General features: G+C 45.3%; 1 protein-coding gene across 3 annotated transcripts in view; it reads right to left on the bottom strand.

Moving 5' to 3' along the window:
* The window catches only part of Dock8 (dedicator of cytokinesis 8), a 191,425-nt gene that overhangs the window by 47,150 nt on the left and 125,642 nt on the right, over positions 1-18,633 (bottom strand). For all 3 annotated transcript variants that reach the window (XR_015636764.1, NM_001037793.2, XM_087583984.1), the window contains 4 exon segments: positions 14,696-14,791; positions 11,628-11,723; positions 5,005-5,154; positions 3,197-3,310 (listed from right to left, as the gene is read on the bottom strand). Coding sequence is in view for 2 of the 3 variants with exons in the window: in NM_001037793.2 (NP_001032882.2) it covers positions 3,197-3,310; positions 5,005-5,154; positions 11,628-11,723; positions 14,696-14,791 (456 nt within the window). In the remaining variant the exon portion in view is untranslated.

Genomic DNA, 18,633 nt, shown 5'->3' with positions numbered 1-18,633 from the left:
CCCCCCCCAAGACTTTTGAGCACGTAAGGGGATTTCCAATACATCAGAAGTCATTCCCTCTGATGATTTGAGAGAGTATGAGAAACAGAATAAAGTAATACCAAGCCTGGTAATTTAGGATTCCCTTTTATGAAAGCGTGTTGTCAAATATGTGTTATATTCCTGTTTTGAACATGGTAGCATAGGAAACAGAAAACGTTTTAATGTTAACTCTGATCTCCCATGCCCTGAATGGATTTAGACAGCCAGTATTTCATATTTTCTTGAAAGAATTTTCAAAGCATCAATGTTTATGACTAATGCTTATACTAATATTTCTTACCAAAACCTCCATCCTTTTTTAAAGGGCTGATATTAAAATCAGCTATCTTTTCTTGACTGTTCCAAAACTTGTCAATTTGAATTAATCTCCAAGTTTTTAGGGCATGAAAGTTTATGAATGGCTTTTAATGCTTTCAAAATTTAGTTGTAAAATGGACAGATCTATTATTAATATTTGTATTAAAAATTATTTGACCCATAATACTTTGTCCACATTTACTTAGGATTTTTTTTCAAATATCTGAAGTTAACATTCTGTCCTAATTTAACAAAAATTATGTTTAGAAACTTTCTTAGGGGGGCTGGGGATTTAGCTCAGTGGTAGAGCGCTTACCTAGGAAGCGCAAGGCCCTGGGTTCGGTCCCCAGCTCCGAAAAAAAGAACCCCCCCCCAAAAAAAGAAACTTTCTTAGGGAGTGTATTTTTATTTTATAATTATAAAATAATGCATTGTGTAGTGGAAGAAGAAAAGAAAATGTACAGAAAAATTCAAACTATTCTAACTTCATAAATAAGAAATCTGCAAATTAAGGAATTATTAATATACCTCTAAAATATGCCTTACTTATAACTTCAAATGCACATTAGCTGTTTGATATATAATTTAATACTTAAAAGCACTGTAGCTAAATTATTTAATAATATTGCTAGAATGCTGTATCTTTAGTTTCATATAATACACTCTATAATTTTTAGTTAAGAAGAAATCGCTTGGTAGGGATCGTCTGCCTTTTTTAAGACAAGGATTTGCTATGTAGCCTTGGCTGGCCAGAAACTCTATAAAGACCAGGCTGGCCTTGAACTCACAGAGATCCACATACTTCTGTCTCCATGAATGCTGGGATTAAAGTTAGCCGCTTTATAGTTTTAAGCAGAATTTATGATTAACTAATTAACAAATTAAGTGTTTTAAATTATGTAAGCACCATCAGTATCTGCGGAGCGCTCACTGTGCAGCTCTGTGCAGTAGTTGTTCCGAGCAAGAATCTGACGGACCTCTGTGCAGCTGCCTCTCATATTTCCTATGAGACCCCGAGCAAGGGCAATGGGTTTACAAAGTCGAGGGTCTTCCTCTATTTCTTTTCAAAGAGCAGCTCAACGGGTTGTGGAGGTGATTCGGCTGTTAAAGGCTAGGCTCACAACCAAAAAGTCAAGAGCAGCTCAAACCCAAACAGATTTCCAGCCCTTAGCTCCTACTTTGCAGAGCTCACGAGCCCTTGATATGCAGCTGTTTCCTACTGAGAAGGTAGAGCCTACCGTCCCTCCAGCAACCTGACCCAGATTCCTACTGTGCTGCAGAGGGATGGGTCACCCACTACACAGACACACAGAGAAGACACACACACAGAGATAGACAGGAACACACAGAGAGTTAGACAGAGGCACACAGACAAAAGAGACACACAGAGACAGACAGACAGACAGACACGCACGCGCGCGCGCGCGCGCACACACACACACACACACACACACACACACACACACACACACAAGAGCCTGAGCTTTGGCCACCCCTGGTTCTCCTGGATGGTGGCTTCTTGCTGGAAGCCTCCGGATGGACTTTTTCTCTTGTGTCTCTTCTGCTCACATCTTTCTCCTTGATAAAGCACCGTAGCCCTCAAAGCCCCACAGAGGAGAGTCCTTGCATTTTGCAAACAAGAAAACTGAGAGGCACAGAAATGGGAGCATTTTAAAGCCATTACATTACTAACTCTTCTGAGTCCAGGGATGACAGCCTGGGGTGGGGAGAGGGATGGTGGTTGTTACTACTGTGGTAAATAGCGGCAGACATATTGGCCGTGGTGAAGAGAAGAAATACGGAAGAAGAGGCGTAGCAACAATATCTGATGTTTATATTCCTATTGTTAGGACATTCTAAACGGGACAGTCAAGAAAGAACTATGCTCAAAACTTTAGGGGAGAAAGCTGGGCAAGGTGGCCCATGCCTTTCATCCCATCACTCGGGACACAGGGTAAGCTGATCTCTGTGTGCCTGGTTTACATAGTTCTAGGACGGGCAGAGTTACATAGTGAGACTGTCTCAAAACAACCACCACGACAAACCCCTGGGGAAGTTATCACTCGTGCTGCATTGAACAAATATGTGCTTCATGCTCCTGGAAAGTCCATCTGAGTTTATCAGGTGTTGTTTTTGTTTGTTTGTTTTTTAAGATTAGAACCTCAACCCATAATTTAATTAATAATATTTTTTTCCGGAGCTGAGGACCAAACCCAAGGCCTTGCGCTTGCTAGGCAAGCGCTCTACCACTGAGCTAAATCCCCAGCCCCTGAATTAATAATTCTAATGACTGAAAAGAAATCTCATATTTTCTCCCCTCTCCCTCCCTCTGTGTGTGTGTGTGTGTGTGTGTGTGTGTGTGTGATCTGCAGGTCAGAAGAATGTCAAGTGCTTTCCTCTATGGCTTTCCAGCAAGCCCTTGGGATCTGCCTTAGCTCCACTTCCAATGTCTGTCTCTAGGAACACTGGGGTGAGAGGCTTACACCACCAGCTTCTTGGTGGGTGCTGTGGCTCTAAACTGGTCCTCATGCTTGCGCATGAAGCCACTGTAACCAGTCTCAAACTCTGAATGCCCTGATCAAAGGTTAAATGCACCGTCCTGGGATGTCTCTTAAATGTTAACTGGAGGAAACCACACTGCTGAGAAAATTCCGTTTCCTCAGACTGACTTGCTGACTGACTGCTTTGGTGCATGCTCCAGGGGTGCAGGCGATCCACTGTGGCTGAAGAACCTGCACACCCTACAGACAGTGACAGTCCAAGATGTGCAGTGTGGGGGTCCCACTGAGGGAGGCAGTGCTCTGTTACCTAAGCAGTGAGTGGGGAGGGGCTGAAGCGGCCGCTCCAGGGCGCTCACCTGAGTGCAGTAATGCTTGATGAGGTTGAACACGAAGCCTCTGTCCATGATTGAGAGGAGGTCATACAGGAAGAAGGCCAGGCTGATGTTGATCTTCTCGGCCTGCTCACTTTCCTGTAAAGCCAGCACACGTCATACGGTTTAACCCTGGGTTGGAACCACCGGGTCCCTGGTGTGAACACTGGGAGGGGAAGAGACTATCCTATTAACCCACCATCCCTCTGGGTGAAGTTTAATTCTAGACGTATTGTTTTCCGTCTGTCTTGTTTTGTACACGCAAAATTAGAGGTGTATGATCAACCCCATTCCATATAGACAATTGGGGGGCTGTGAAGTTTTACATTTTTAAAGTTTTATTTAATTAATAAAGATACTTTTAACTTAAACTTCTCCTTGTTTGGGTTTATTCCCATGTTGTCTTACTATGTAACGCAGGCTGGCTTTGGGTTTCTCGTCCTCTTACCTCAGCCTCCTGAATTCTGAGCATATAAACATGTGCTACCATACCTGGGCAATTTTGTTCATTTTCAGTATTTTTTTTTGTTTTTATTTTATTTTTTCCCTTTTGAGACAGGGTTTCTCTGTGTCCCTATCTGTCCTGGAACTCACTCTGTAGACCAGGCCTGCCTTGAACTCAGAGTTCTGCCTGCTCTGCCTTCTCAGTGCCGGGATTAAAGGCGTCGGACACCCGGCTTCTGGCTAAATACCTTTTGGTTGGGGTGGAGTGTGCAAACTAACTTGAGAAGCATCCACTATCTTCAAAGAGATAGATTTAAAACACATTTTAGCCTTATTCATTTTATGTGTATGAGTGAAGATTTGTAAGCCCATCGCATGGTTTTTTGAGGGGAACCAAACCTGGTCTGGTCTTCTCTGTAAGGGTTTATAACTGCGGGGCCATTCCTCCAGCCCCCGGGAGAGAACGTCTTAATTTGCAAGGATTATTAAAAAAAAAATCCAGTCAGGATAAAAACGCTTAGGAATTGTTTCTTTTCCAATTAGGCAGGGTTCTCGGTCTGAAAGACGTCAGTTACACTTGGGAGGGTGATTTTTTTTTTTCAAAAATTGGAGCCAGGCTAGTTTTTGTTTTTGTATGGTTTTTCTGTTTTATTTCTCTTATTATTTCACGGTACTCTTAGTTATGGGATTTTTTTACATAGTGAATTTCATAGCTACATAGTAAGACCCCATATCTCTAAATAAATAAATAATTATAAATATAAATAAATAAAAAACTAGAGTCACATGTATTTGTGGTGCGCTGTGAAGATCAGGAGACAAATGCAAGAGCTGGTTCCCCACTTTCATCACACAGGTTTTGGGGGGCTGGACTTAGGTCCATCAGGCTTGGCGGCAAGTTGTACCCTCATTCTCCGAGCCAGCTTGCTGGCCCACTACATTCTGAGCTATATTTAGTTTTAAACTTTAATTGTGAAATGATTTCAAGCTATAGACTGGTACAAAAATCCTACCCACAAGACACCAGTACTTTACATCTTACAAACTGCTGCCCTCATTCTCCCTGTACAGAAGTAGATTTTTTAAATCATTTTCAAGTAGACGGCAAACATCCACTATTGGCTCCATTAAACTGCAGACTGGATCCCGAGGGCAGGACTATTTTCTCTGACAAAATCACTTAAATGATAAATCGAATTGCGACGTCTTTACAGCAGTCTCCAGCCACACCCCAGAGTTCGGTCCCGCATATTTTAACTAGTTTTCCAGTGAGGTTTATTTTTTTCTGCTTATTAAAGTGACGTGGTCAAGGCAAACGATTTATAAAGTGGGAATGCACGGTTGGTTACCTTCTGAGGTTTCACTAGAAGGGCTGCTATCTCCGAGGTGACCACATTAACAATGGTAGTTATGTCATCCTTGAAGCGGTCGGAAAAACGAGTCCTCCGAAAACTGTCCCGTTTATCCAGGTTATGGACGTACTGTGCCATGCTTTTCACCTACGGAGGAATGGGACAATGTCAGCAGGGATTGGTGACGCGCTTGTACAACGTACACAAGGGGGAATGGCTTGAAGGAAATCTTTCACTGTGGACTTTCTGATACTTTATTGGTGCTGGTGGTGGTTAAGATGGCTCTGAACTACAACAAAATGCTTCCGACACACAGAATGGTTACCATGGTGGCTGGAGGTGGGCAGTGTGTCCTCTTGTTGACCCCAAGTCAGGGGGCTCCTTTCCTGCTGCTGGCAAAACCTGGAGCTTAACAGATTAGCCTGGTGTCAGAAGACACCAGCCCTCTTCAATTGCCCCCCTCTGTCCTGGAGGCAGAGGGAGGCTGGGTCCTCAGAAGCACACAGGTTGGGGTTGGGGATTTAGCTCAGTGGTAGAGCGCTTGCTTAGGAAGCGCAAGGCCCTGGGTTCGGTCCCCTGCTCCGAAAAAAGGGAAAGAAAAGAAAAAAAAAAAAAAAGAAGCACACAGGTTGTTACAGTATATGATACAAGACACACAGGCACTACTGTATAATGCTGTCTGGACATAAAGTCTTCTTTCTCTGAAACTACAGTAAGGAGAATAAAGGGGAAAGGTCTCTCCTATATTAAATTTAAAAATCAAACATTTTTTTCTAAAGTAATTCTATAGTTCCGATTGAGTTCATTTGGGCTAGAAAATTAAAATGTGAACTATATTATGGGATGATCAGGGTTTTGTTGGCTATCCAGAAGTTTAACTATTACGTAGAATGCTGCCTTAGGAGAATATAAATGTGTGTCTGAGATGGGACTCCTTATGAAGCCCATGTTGGCTCAGCTTCTAGGGAAAATTATGTTTTGAGTTTCTTAAGTCTAAGTTATAGTTAACCAATCTATCAATCAATTAGTAACTAGTATAATACCAGTTTATGCCTGCTATTTTAAAATCTAGATCATGTTTAATTTTTGGGTTCCTCCTGGGTCAGGAGATTTCCAGGGTCATCCTCTGGCATCATCAGAGGTGGAGTCTTAGAGGGGGTGAGTTTGCTGAGAGCTATTTGTGACACCCTGACTGGGAAGATTGGGGTGGTGGTTTCTGCCAGCTGTCAACTTGACAGGATCGGACATCACCTCGGAGATAAGCCTGTGGGGCATGATTAGGTTAACTGGAGTCAGGAGGTCCTGTCCACTGTGAGTAGCATGAGTAGTGCTACTCCACGGCTGGTGTCCAGACTGAATAAAACGGAGAAAGGCAGCTGAGCACAGCACTCACAATGCTGTTTTCTGACTGTGGATGCAATGTGTCAACATGACACCCCTACCCTGATGGACTGTGTCATCGAATTGTGAGCCGATATAAACCTACCTGTCTGTCCTTCCTTCCTTCCTTTGCTTCCCCCTTCCTGCCTTCCTTCCTTTCTTTCTTCTTTTCCTCAGAATATTTTATCAGAGAAACAGGCCAAGTATCCACCACACTGGGATTTCTCATGGCCACATCCTGACATCCTGAAATCAAGTTCATGAATTTGTGCAGGCTAGTCAGAGCATGGCAGCAAAAAGCAATTGTCAGCTGGGCCTGGTGGCACCTACCTGCAATCCCAGCACCCAAGAGATGGCTGGATGCAGGAGAATTACTACCAGTTCAAAGTCTGACTGGTCTCCATAGTAAGTTCCAGGTCAGCCAGGGCTACAAAGTGAGACCCTGCCTCAAAGCAAGCAAGCAAAGACTTCAGCCAGTACAAGTAACACACACACACACACACACACACACACATACACCACACACATACACACACCACACACACACACACTACACACACACACACCACACACACACACACCACACACACACACAGACACACACACAGACACACACATACACCACACACACACCACACACACACACCACACACACATACACATACACACACCACACATACACACACCACACACACACACACCACACACACACACACAGACACACACACAGACACAGACACACACACAGACACAGACACACACACACTTACACACACACCACACACACACACCACACACACACACCACACACACACACCACACACATACACACACCACACACACACACACTACACACACACACCACACACACACACACCACACACACACAGACACACACACAGACACACACATACACCACACACACACCACACACACACACACATACACACACCACACATACACACACCACACACACACACACAGACACACACACAGACACAGACACACACACAGACACAGACACACACACACTTACACACACACACCACACACACACACCACACACACACACAGACACCACACACACACACCACACACACAGACAGACACACACACACGCACACACACACACCACACACACACCACACACACACACACAGACACCACACACACACACCACACACACACACCACACACACACCACACACACACACACCACACACACACACACCACACATACACACACCACACACACACAGACACAGACACACACACAGACACAGACACACACACAGACACAGACACACACACACCACACACACACCACACACACACACCACACACACACACCACACACACACACACACCACACACAGACACACACACCACACACACACACCACACACACACAGACACACACACACCACACACACACACGCACGCACCAAGCAAACAAATAAATAATCCAACAACAGAAAAGGAATATCCTTTGGAGCTGACCCACCCACATCTGCCCCATCTGGCGTCTTGGAAATTGGCTTCTGTTCTGAACAACAGCATGGAACCCTTTGTACACAAACAGCAGGGTTCTGTTTCTCGAAACATAAACCTGTCAAGACCAAGACAAACAAGGTACAAACAGAGAGGAGGCAATGCAGGAGGAAAGGACTGAAGCGGCCTCCTGATCCGTGTTTCAGATACTACCCTGACTAGCTCAGGGCAGAGCCAACCACAGAAAATCCAATGGAAGAACCATGGTTTCTCCTAGCCTAAAGGTACTTTCTAGCTCAGGTCACACAGACATATTCATAGTCCCAGAGATGCACACCCACACGGGGAGACGACCTGAACGAGGCGTAGGAACAGGGTGCGATTTTTGTTAGACAAGAGTATCTCTCTCACTGTACTTCCAGCCAAGGGCCTGGGAACACAAGGATTCTTTGTCCGGGTGACCCCAATCCTGAGCCTCTGCTGGCTAACCCACCCCAGCGCCAGCCTGTTGAACTCTGTTGCATTCGGCTCCTGCCTGTTGAGTTTGGCCATCCCACAACCAAATAAATAATCCTCACAATTGTACTTCCCACCGATGGCCTACGTCCAGACTGCCAGCAACCTGCCAGCTCCTGTATCCCTGACTCTTCACTGAAGAACCCGGCAAAAATATCAGTGGGGCTTCACCCACTTGCAGGGTTTGGTGAGGTAGAAAAATAATTTCCCCCGCATTTGCCCCTCTGTGCTCCGTTCTGAGAATGGACACCTTTCAGAACCCCCTCGTGCAGGGTGACATGTCCAGAGGAAGTGAACTAGGTCACCTATTTACCTCCCAGCCTCCAAGGTCTGAGCACAGGGCTCACTCATTAAAATGTGTGAGGGCACCCAAGGACTAAGTGTACTGGCTCCTGTGACAAAGTCACTGTTCATTAGCGCCCAGTGGCCAGCGCAGCTGGAGGTGTCAAACTGCCCCCTGCTGCCTGAGCCAAGGGGGAGCTGTTCTCTTCAGGCTTCCTGAGAATCAGTCAGGTAAGTCTGCAACAAGGCGAGGAGGACTGAGGTGTTGTCTGGGTCTGGGATTGATGGTCTGTCTCTGTCTGTCTTTCTTTCTTTCTTTCTTTCTTTCTTTCTTTCTTTCTCTCTCTCTCTCTCTCTCTCTCTCTCCTTTCTTTCTTTCTTTCTTTCTTTCTTTCTTTCTTTCTTTCTTTCTTTCTTCCTTTCTAAGATTTATTTATTATATGTAAGTACACTGTAGCTGTCTTCAGACACATCAGAAGAGGGCACTGGATCCCATTATAGATGGTTGTGAGCCACCATGTGGTTGCTGGGAATTGAACTCAGGACTTTTGGAAGAGCAGTCAGTGCTCTAACCACTGAACCATCTCTCCAGCCCAATGGTCTTTCTATGTCCACCACAACTCCCACCCCCAACGTGGCTTCTTGCCCTTCTCCATGTGTGAATGTTCAGGACGTGTCTGTACACTGTAGCAATGGCCCCTTCTCCATTTTCCTTTGGCTTCTGGCTGTACTGGTGACCAGGAGGCTGAAGCCTGAGGTCAATGGCGAAAGGTTTAGCCATGTGTCACTCCTACTGCCACAGAGTGGTCCTGGCAGTATCAATGTTTTTCTGGGGCTCCAGCCCCTGCTGGGTGGATCCTCTTCTCTGCCTCTAGATTTCTCTATGCCCCAACTGCTCTGCCCCTTCTCTCGGATTCCTCAGAACGAGGCTGGGTGTCTCTCTAGTCTCTGTTGGCTCCTGCAACACGGCAGACACCCTGGGGAGAGGCCTTGTGATAAATGCTTCTCAGCTGTCGCGACCCTGACAGAGTGGCCACAGTCTGTAGAGCCCTGTATCTGCTGTCTTGGTGGGCCTGCATTTGGACCAACCCCTTCAAAGTGCTTTGATCCATGGGAACTTTTCTAAGCCATGTCATCTCTGTAGCATAAGGGGGTCCTAAAGGTAAGGGGGGCATATTAACTTTAGATGTCCCTTTCTCTTGGGCCAAACAAGTCTTAGTGAACAATTACACCCATTAGAAGCAATTTTCACCTTTTCTGTGATCCTTAGCCCCGTGTACTTATAAGCAATGACGACCACACCCTAGACAGACCTGGACGCTCTTCTGTGGCCACTGTCCTTCCCCTAACCTCACCTGCAAGTGCAGAATCATAAAGACCCTGAATCAAGGCTGCAGGAAGATTAAATGAGACAATGCTTTAAAAATAGTTGAGGCAGTAGCTGGCATACATAAGTTGCTCAATTCACATAGGATGTCATTTTTCTTTTGTCAGAGGTGCCAGCTACTACTGGGGTTACTTACTAGACAGAGTCATTGCTGTTTCTTCATCGAAAACAAACCTGCTTTTAAAATGGAGCTGCAGGATGCTCTGTGGAACCACTGGAGCTGAGCTCGTGATAATAGGGGACCGAATAAGCCACACAGTGTTCTAACTGGGTGGGATGGGTTAGCCTACTGTTGGTCACTACGATGGGCTGAGATGTTCTCAAACTCTGAGCTTCTCCAAGAGGGAAATAGTGAATAGAAAGAACACAGACGTGAGAGTTAGAGGAGGCTCCACTCGCCCCTGACTGAGCAACACGGCAAATCTCTCTAGCCCTGATGTGTGCTATGAGGAGAAGCAGGGCTCCCATAGGATTTCAAGGATGGACTGAGAGCCTACAGAGTTACCCCTGGAACCCTCACATAGTTGGGCCTGAGTTTTGGTGCTTTTCCCACAAGTAGGGTGCTGCCTAAGATCTAAGAGTGGTTAGAGGAAGTGTGTGTGAGTGCAAATGTGTGAGTTAATAATTAAGACACCTTTCATTAAGGCAAATTTAGTTCTTTTGAGGTTTTTTTTTAGTCTGCAGTATTGACTTTTAGATATACATACACATATAAACACACACACACACACACACACACACACACACACACACACACACACACGCACACACAGAGATTTCCTATTCCTCCCAACTACTATTAGTGTTGCTGGTTACTGCTTGTACGATAGCAAGCATTAAATAATGAAGATGGATAACATCCTAGAAATCCAGTAGATGAGACAGAAAACAATGGCAAATTGAATATAGTGCTAGTAAGAGGTAAATGGGGTCTCCAAGAGGAGAGTTTACAGTGGAGTAAAGTGGAAACACCATTACAGAGCAAGGCAGCCAGAGAAGGGAGCCAGAGGACAGAACAGAAAGTGTGTTGAGGATGGGTAGTAAACGGTAGTTTGTGAGAGGGAATTTAAAAAGAGCTTTAAGTTAAAAAGGCCAGGCCTGGTATTTCCCAGGAACTAAAAGGGGGCCCCATGTGGTTAAATGAGGGGACCACGGCATGACACGCAGGTACACATTAGGACTGTACAAGGGCATTTTAACTATGATTTTTTTAAAAAAGGCACTTTATTCTAGCATTCTGAAAACTGCAGAGATGGACACAGTCTGTATGACACTGGCTGCCTGGGGTGGGACAGAGGGGCTGAGAGTGAAAAGGAAGATGCCTCAAGAGACTCAAGAGGAACGATGGCAACTTGATCAGGTAGGAACCATGAGGAGATGCAAACCCGATGGTTGTTTACTGTAAAGTCGATAAAGTTTGTTGGAAGATGGACAGAGGGTGAAGAACAGCTGCGTTTCAAGGCACAATCCTAGGCTTAGGGTTAGGTCCTGACACAGGAAACTGCCTTTCCCATGTGTGCTTTGCTTGCCCCGCCGAGCATGGATACAAACACAAGAATCTCACCAGAAGCTCAAAGAAGAACCAGGCGTACTTGAAGACGGTTTCTCTCACTAGTCCAGTGCTGACCACCATCTGCAGGGCAAGCTCCTCATGGAAATGCTAAACAACAAACAGACAAAAACCAGGCTGTGAGGAAGGCAAGGTTAACTATTACCCTCTAATCCCCCCTTTCCTTCTCTTCTCATGCAAGAGCTGACAATAGCTCAGAGGCATATGTCCAAGGTACCCCAGGCCATATGACAGGTGGCAAAGTCAGTACGGAAATAACACGTAGGAGGGCGGCCGGTGGCATGCACCATAGCCCCAGCCTTAGAGTAACAGTTGCATTCTACGGGGCAGCTCTCCTGGGTGGCACTGTCGGTGTTATGTTAGAGAGAAATGACTCTCAATGTCCCGCTGACCACGCAGTGCATTCCTCTCTCTGCTCTTAGTTACTTTGCTCTCTCACAAAACTGGGTTGCTGGTCTGTACGATCCTCAAGTAACACTCAGACGGCTGGTGCCATCCTCAGGGAGTCTGATCAGAAGGTCTAGCAGGGGCTGAGAATTTGCATCCTATCAAGTTCCCCAGGGGATGCGGCTGCTGCGGGGAATATGATGCCACACTCTGAGGACCACCGTCTAGATGGTACCCAAAAGCCTTCAAGGTTGGGCAATTCCTCGCATGTCCCAAAAATTTTAAAAGGGAAGAAGCTGGGGATCAAAAGTAAAACTAATAACTCATTTTGGTTTGCTTGATAACTTCTCTGCTCTCAATGTGGACAGCCCTTGGTCTTGGGGACCTGCTCGGAGCTGGGCAAATCAAGACAGTGCCGTACAAACAAAAGGCAAAAGCGTTGGCCAGGATTTCTTTGGCTTTCACTCCTCTCACACATGTGTGCAAAGCCTAGAATAAACACAAAGAGACAGACTCTTCTGCGGTTTTTCAGCAGCCGGGAGAGTGAAAACTATTTCGGCACTCAAATATCACATCTTTTTTTTTCTTTTCTTTTCTTTTTTTTCGGAGCTGGGGACCGAACCCAGGGCCTTGTGCTTGCTAGGCAAGCGCTCTACCACTGAGCTAAATCCCCAACCCCAAATACCACATCCTTATGTGGAAGTTAAGTCTCAAAGTCAGCCCAAAGCAAAGAGCAATGGTAACAGTGATTGCTCGTGACAAACTTTCAAATTATCCACAGGATGGGGTGCACACGATGCAATTTACTAGTTCTTACAGGCATTTCATTTGAGGACTATTTTTGATTTGAGGAAGCCCAGGGAGAAATCTCTGAGCAGATGTCATGGTGTTGCAGCTACTTTCTGCAGTGAGTTCTGCTCACTGACTGGCTTCACTCATTATGGGGCAGTTTAAACCTCAGTAATCTCAGTGTACGGGAGCGCATCTGTTTGCTGATGCAGTCTTAGGTGAGGCTGTGCCATCTGGGAGGGGTGGAGTCGCACGTGTTAACCCTGCTGGTTGCCAACAGAGCGCAGGACAGCGTGCTGCACTTCCTCCCTCCCAGGAGAAGAAAGACATGCTCCACCAGCCTTGGAGTAGCCGCTAGAAGTAGGTCAGTCTGTCTGCCAGAGTCTTATGGCAGGAAGAGATTAGGCTGGGCTAAGCTGCTTCTTAATGTAATTCATGTTGCTTACTGGACAGTGTTATTGTAAGAACACCTTGCTCCAGAGGTTAGAGAAGACAGCCAAGCAGCAAAATGGTTGGCTGAGCTATGGCGGCAACACACTGGCTAACCTTCCCTTTGAAAAGAAAGCTGACTCCCTTCTGGTCATTCCGGGACAAAGTAAGCCACCAACCGCAAAACCAAACAGGATCTGCACTAAGGAAGTCAGACTTTAGGCAAATATGTTGATTGTTTCAGTGTTTTCTTTCGTTTGCAGACAGGACTCACTATTCAGCTCTTGTTTTCTAGAACTCTCTATGTAGATCAGGCTGGCTTGAACTCACAGAGATCTCCCTGCCAATGCTTCCCAAGTGCTGGGGGTTAAAGTGCCACATGTTCAGCTTTTAATAATATAGTTTTTAAAGGAAAGCAGAACTTAGAACCAGTGGCTGTGACGGCTTAATGCTAAATGTTAAGGTAGGTGACAAGTTAGTTTTGGGCCTAACCACACATTCCTGTCACTTTCCCTCTCAGAGTTAACTTCTGGAAGATCTTTCGGACATCCAGTGCCTGGATTACTTTACAGTCTAAGGCTCAGTGGTACCTCCCATCCTTCCCTCCTCCAGGCCAAAGTGAGCCATTCAGAGGCTTGTGCTCTCCTCTCTATAATAAAATCTTCCCTGAGCTGTTAGCGATTGCAAACAGCTTCATGTGTAACTGCGGTTAGTGGACCCATGCTTAAATAAGGATCTCAAACGGTAATCAGGACCTCAACCTCTTGGGTGCCTGGCACAGGACACATGACAGACAACTGGTTTGAGAGCCTATGTCTCTCTTTAACACGTCCACAGTACTGTCCAGGGCACTTTGTTGGTTTCAGGCATTTCCTACTTAGCATGGTTTCTGAATTCAGATTTGAGGCCAATTAAAGGTCATCCCAAGGAACTGCTCAAGTTGTTTCTGAATGCACTTGGTCTCAGTCAAGGTCATTTAGTCAAGAAGACATATTACTTACATACGTATGTAGTACTGAAATGATACTAATTCTTGCCACTTGCTTTTGTCAGGATGAACTTTCCCTAGCTTACTGTCCCTTAAAAAAGAAAGAGATGAACACGAGGGTTCTCAAAGTTGGATATCTGAATCAGTACCAACTGGTAATTTGTTCAAAATCCAAGTTCTTTGAACCTAGCTCAGATGTACTGAATTAAAAACAATGGGGAAAGGATCTGCAAAACAGTTTACAAAACCTTCCAGGCAATTCAGATGAATAGACCAAAACAAAAATCTGTGTGTGTGTGTGTGTGTGTGTGTGTGTGTGTGTGTGTGTGTGTGTGTGTGTGCGTGTGTGTGTGTTAGCTGGGCAGGAAACAGAAAGAAAGAACTTAGTGTCTACTTTCAATTGCAACATGAAGACACCAGTGAGTCCTTTCTTGTGCTGGGATTACCCCCACACCACCCTGGTGTGTACCTTTTTGCTGACTGGCCTTGGGGCTGCAGTTGAACCTGGAACGTCACTGTTGCCAGAGCAATAGTAAGACATCCGGCTGCAGTTGCGATCAGCAATCTGAAACATATAAACCATGATGAGTCGGCTTCCTGGAAATCACAACCTCAGACTTTGTTTTGATTACATGTTACGCCTTTTCTGTACTAGAACCGAAATAATAGCCATGTATAAATATAAAACAAAGAAAAGTAAATTATCTCACTTGCTCCTGAGACAGTCACTGGTGACAGATTGATGTGCGGCAACATGGAGCAGAAGTATAGTTAAAACACAGGAACCAACTTTGGGAGGATGGCGAAGCCCAAGCGCTGACTACTGGATTTTCTTAGGGGATAAAGCAGGGTGCTTGGATGCTGACAAAAACAGACAGACGAATGACACACACCAGCTTCAGTGACAAAGAAAGAGAAACCACTCACTAAACAGAACAGGAGAGAGTTCAGAGGTCACGTTGGCTCCTGACTGGAAAGTGCCCTATTCCCAGAGCAACCCAGCGAATAGGACCCTGAGGTTAAGATAAAGAGAGCTGGAAAAACTCTCTTACACTCTTAAGTGTCCATCAATTTATGAGGGGGGTGGGGACAAATATGCACCTGCCAACGGGAGAGATTGAGCTCAAAGGAGGAGGGGGACACCTGAGCTTCCAAGAACATGATCGGCATAGGACACACCACCGAGAGCAGGCGCAGTCCAGACGGAAATCCTGTGGTCTGTACAACAGATTGGTGCGAGGAAAAGTCTCTTTTGTTGGAATCTGACATGCACAGTGACAAGCCATTTTAAACACTCCTGTGAGTTAGGGGCAAGGGTTCCCTGCGTAGCTCACTCTGAAGAGTCAGAACTGTGTGGAGTTCTGCGTGGAAGGAACTCCACAGATTGCAGCGAGACTCATCGGCTCCCCGGGAGTGGACAAGTAGTGTGTGAGGACCAAGATTTGGAGCCGGGGTTGGGGGGAAGAGGAGTCCTAGGAGCCTAGAGGGCTGAAGAGACTGGCAGATAAGATATCCTTTATCCATGAACGTTGCTAGGTAGGCAGCTGCCTGAAGGCACCGAGGCACACAGTGACAGACACGGGCCACACATAGGCTGGCATAGGCACAGGCACAAGCACAAAGGTAAACCTGCATATGGGCCACATGAAGGTAGGCACACAGGTCTATAGATGGACACACAGGCAGGCCAGTGAAGAGAAAGGCAAAAGGGAAGTGCTCATGTTTACACAGAATGACACAAAAGTGGCCGACGAGGTCACCACTGACTTTTAGGTTCCCTGGACATCTGTTGCTGGCCACTTTGTGCTGACTCACAGCCCCTCAGATGCCCAGCACTAGCTATCCTGGTCCATGGTGGCTATCCATGTCAAACCATGTTGTCTAACATCAACTGACTAAGTAGCTCTTTGTTCCCAACATAGTAGCAAATGCTTAAAGGTACTAGGGTGACTACTAGGAGAAAGCTGCCAGTCCCTTCCAGTACCCACGGACTGAAAGACTACTCTAGTTAAAACACTCACTCTGTGGCCCATAAACCACACTGGTTGTGTGACAAACAGTGGAAAGATAGATGTGAAACGCAGGATACCACAGGAGTTCTGCTCCCGGCTGAGGCCATACCCACACACCCAGAGAAGGGACAGTGAGATGCTACATAGAAATGGCTCAACACCTGCAGTCAAACAAGTGGCTACATCAGGGTACTGTGCACCAGCTTCCAGGTATGCGACCACAGAGCCAGTTTGCATCCATACATAGCTAGTTATATAGACAATTTACACCGTGTACACAGGGATCACACAGAGACCATTACTCCCATGTTGAAGATTATGCTCGATGCCCTAAACATGTGTTCTGAGGATTTGACTTAACCACTGAGGTATAGCTCCAGCCTAGTAGGAAGGATAGATATAGAATATTTCATATGAAATAGATAATCAACAAATCCGATCAATACGTAATCCCAGAGGTTCAAGTCCCACCGCAGAAACATAAAAGACTTGAAAGATCACGACTCCTCCAAAAATGAGCAGTTCTATAGCAATGGGTTCCAAAGGAAGGAAATAAGATGAGATCCCAGATGAAGAATTTAAAAAGGCTATGTATAAGATTGACCAACCACACTAGCAACACAAGCACATTTCTGAATACATTTAAGGGGACAAGAAAGAAACAGTTGGGTAAAAAAGGAAGTCAATACAGGATAGGAAAGAGAACTCACTAACAATGTAGAAATGATGATAAATAAGTTAAAATTTGGAAACGAAGATCAACAACAACAACAAACTTACCAATAGAACAGATAGAAGAGGCAGGATTAAACTCACAAAGCTACGGCCATGTGGAGCTTGGTGAAGACGCCCGAGACACATGTTGGATTAAAAAAGCCTCTTCAGTAAGTGGTGCTAGGAAAACTGGATATCACATGTAGAAAAAGAAAACTAAATCCTCATCTCTCATCTCTTACAGTGTATGAGCATCAATTAAAAATGGAAGGAGGAATTTAACATAAGAAACTCCAAGAAGGTTTGGGCGAGGCATGGAGAAAACACTTCAAAATGGCAGCAAATGCTCTTTGCAAAGAATCCCAAGAACTGACGAATGGGATTTCTCAAAATGAAAGAGCTTCTGTACAGCACAGGAAGCAACAAGAGACAGCCCACAGGGAGCCTTTGCTACGTTTGACAGAGGACTAACATCCAGAATGTATCAAGGCACTAAACACCGAATGATGGAACAACCCAGTCGATAAAGGGGCTAAAGAACAGATGGTTCTCAAAAGATGATGAATAACTGGACAAGAAACACATACAGGATCTTTAGCCATCAGGAAAAGGCAACTCCAACCTCATGAGGTGAAATCAGGTGGGTCAGGAGTTCAAGGCCAGCCTGAAACATACTGGATAAAGACAGCCTCTTTAGGTGGGGCTGGGAAAACTGGATATCACATACAGAATAAGGACACTAGATCCTCCCCCACCAAAAAAAAAAAAAAAAAAAAAGGAGGGAAAAGTAAAAGCATTAGAGAAACTATCATTGAGATTAATATGTTGCCCTCATTGGGGAGAGCCATCGTAACAGGGAAGGCTTGGTTCAGGAGGAGTTATGGATAGTTGATGGCTTTGGGGCCAGAGTAACCGCACTCCAGTGGATGGCTCTGGACCATTAAAAAAATATATATATATATATACACACACACATATATTCACATATATGCATACATATATATATATACACATATATACATATATATGTGTATATATATATATGCAGCACAAATTTGACTCTGTGGGTTATTTAAAAACACAAAACAAAACAAAACAAAACAACAACAAAAACCAGAAAGTAAGGACATGAAGTTTGGTGTGGGCAGGGAGATAGGCCTTGGAGGAGTTGGGGTGAATATCATGAAAGGGCTTGTCTAAAATTCTCAAAGACTTAATAAGGGCTGAAAAGAGAATGGTTGTTAAGAAAATGAATGTCAATGAAGTGCTGGTGAAGGCGGATGGAAGTGAGCCCTCACGCCGTTGCTGTCCAATTGTTATGGAATGAGTATGGCGGGCGCCCAGATACTAGAAACAGCACTACCCTCTGACCAGCTAACCCCATGTGGCTATGCACCCGAAAGGCTCTCAGTCCCACACTGGAGAGAGGTGTGCACATCCATATTTACTGCATCACGATTCACAGTAGTCAAGCCATGGAAACAGCTTCAGAGTCTGTTTTACTAACAAATAGAGAGGTAGAGAAGATGTTTTATGTGCACGCGCAATGGAGTCTTATTCAGCCACAGAGAGCAAAGTTACGTTGTTTGCTAGAAAATGGGTGTACCAGGGGACCATTGTGTTGAGTGAAGCAAGCCAGACTCAGACATATTGCATGTGTTCTCTCGTTTGTGGTGCACAG

This window comes from Rattus norvegicus, chromosome 1 (assembly GCF_021556685.1).
Source record: "Rattus norvegicus strain SHRSP/BbbUtx chromosome 1, alternate assembly SHRSP_T2T, whole genome shotgun sequence".
Taxonomy (NCBI): Eukaryota; Metazoa; Chordata; class Mammalia; order Rodentia; family Muridae; genus Rattus; species Rattus norvegicus.
Note: the sequence above shows the minus strand (reverse complement) of the source record. Positions and strands in the feature narration are given on the sequence as shown.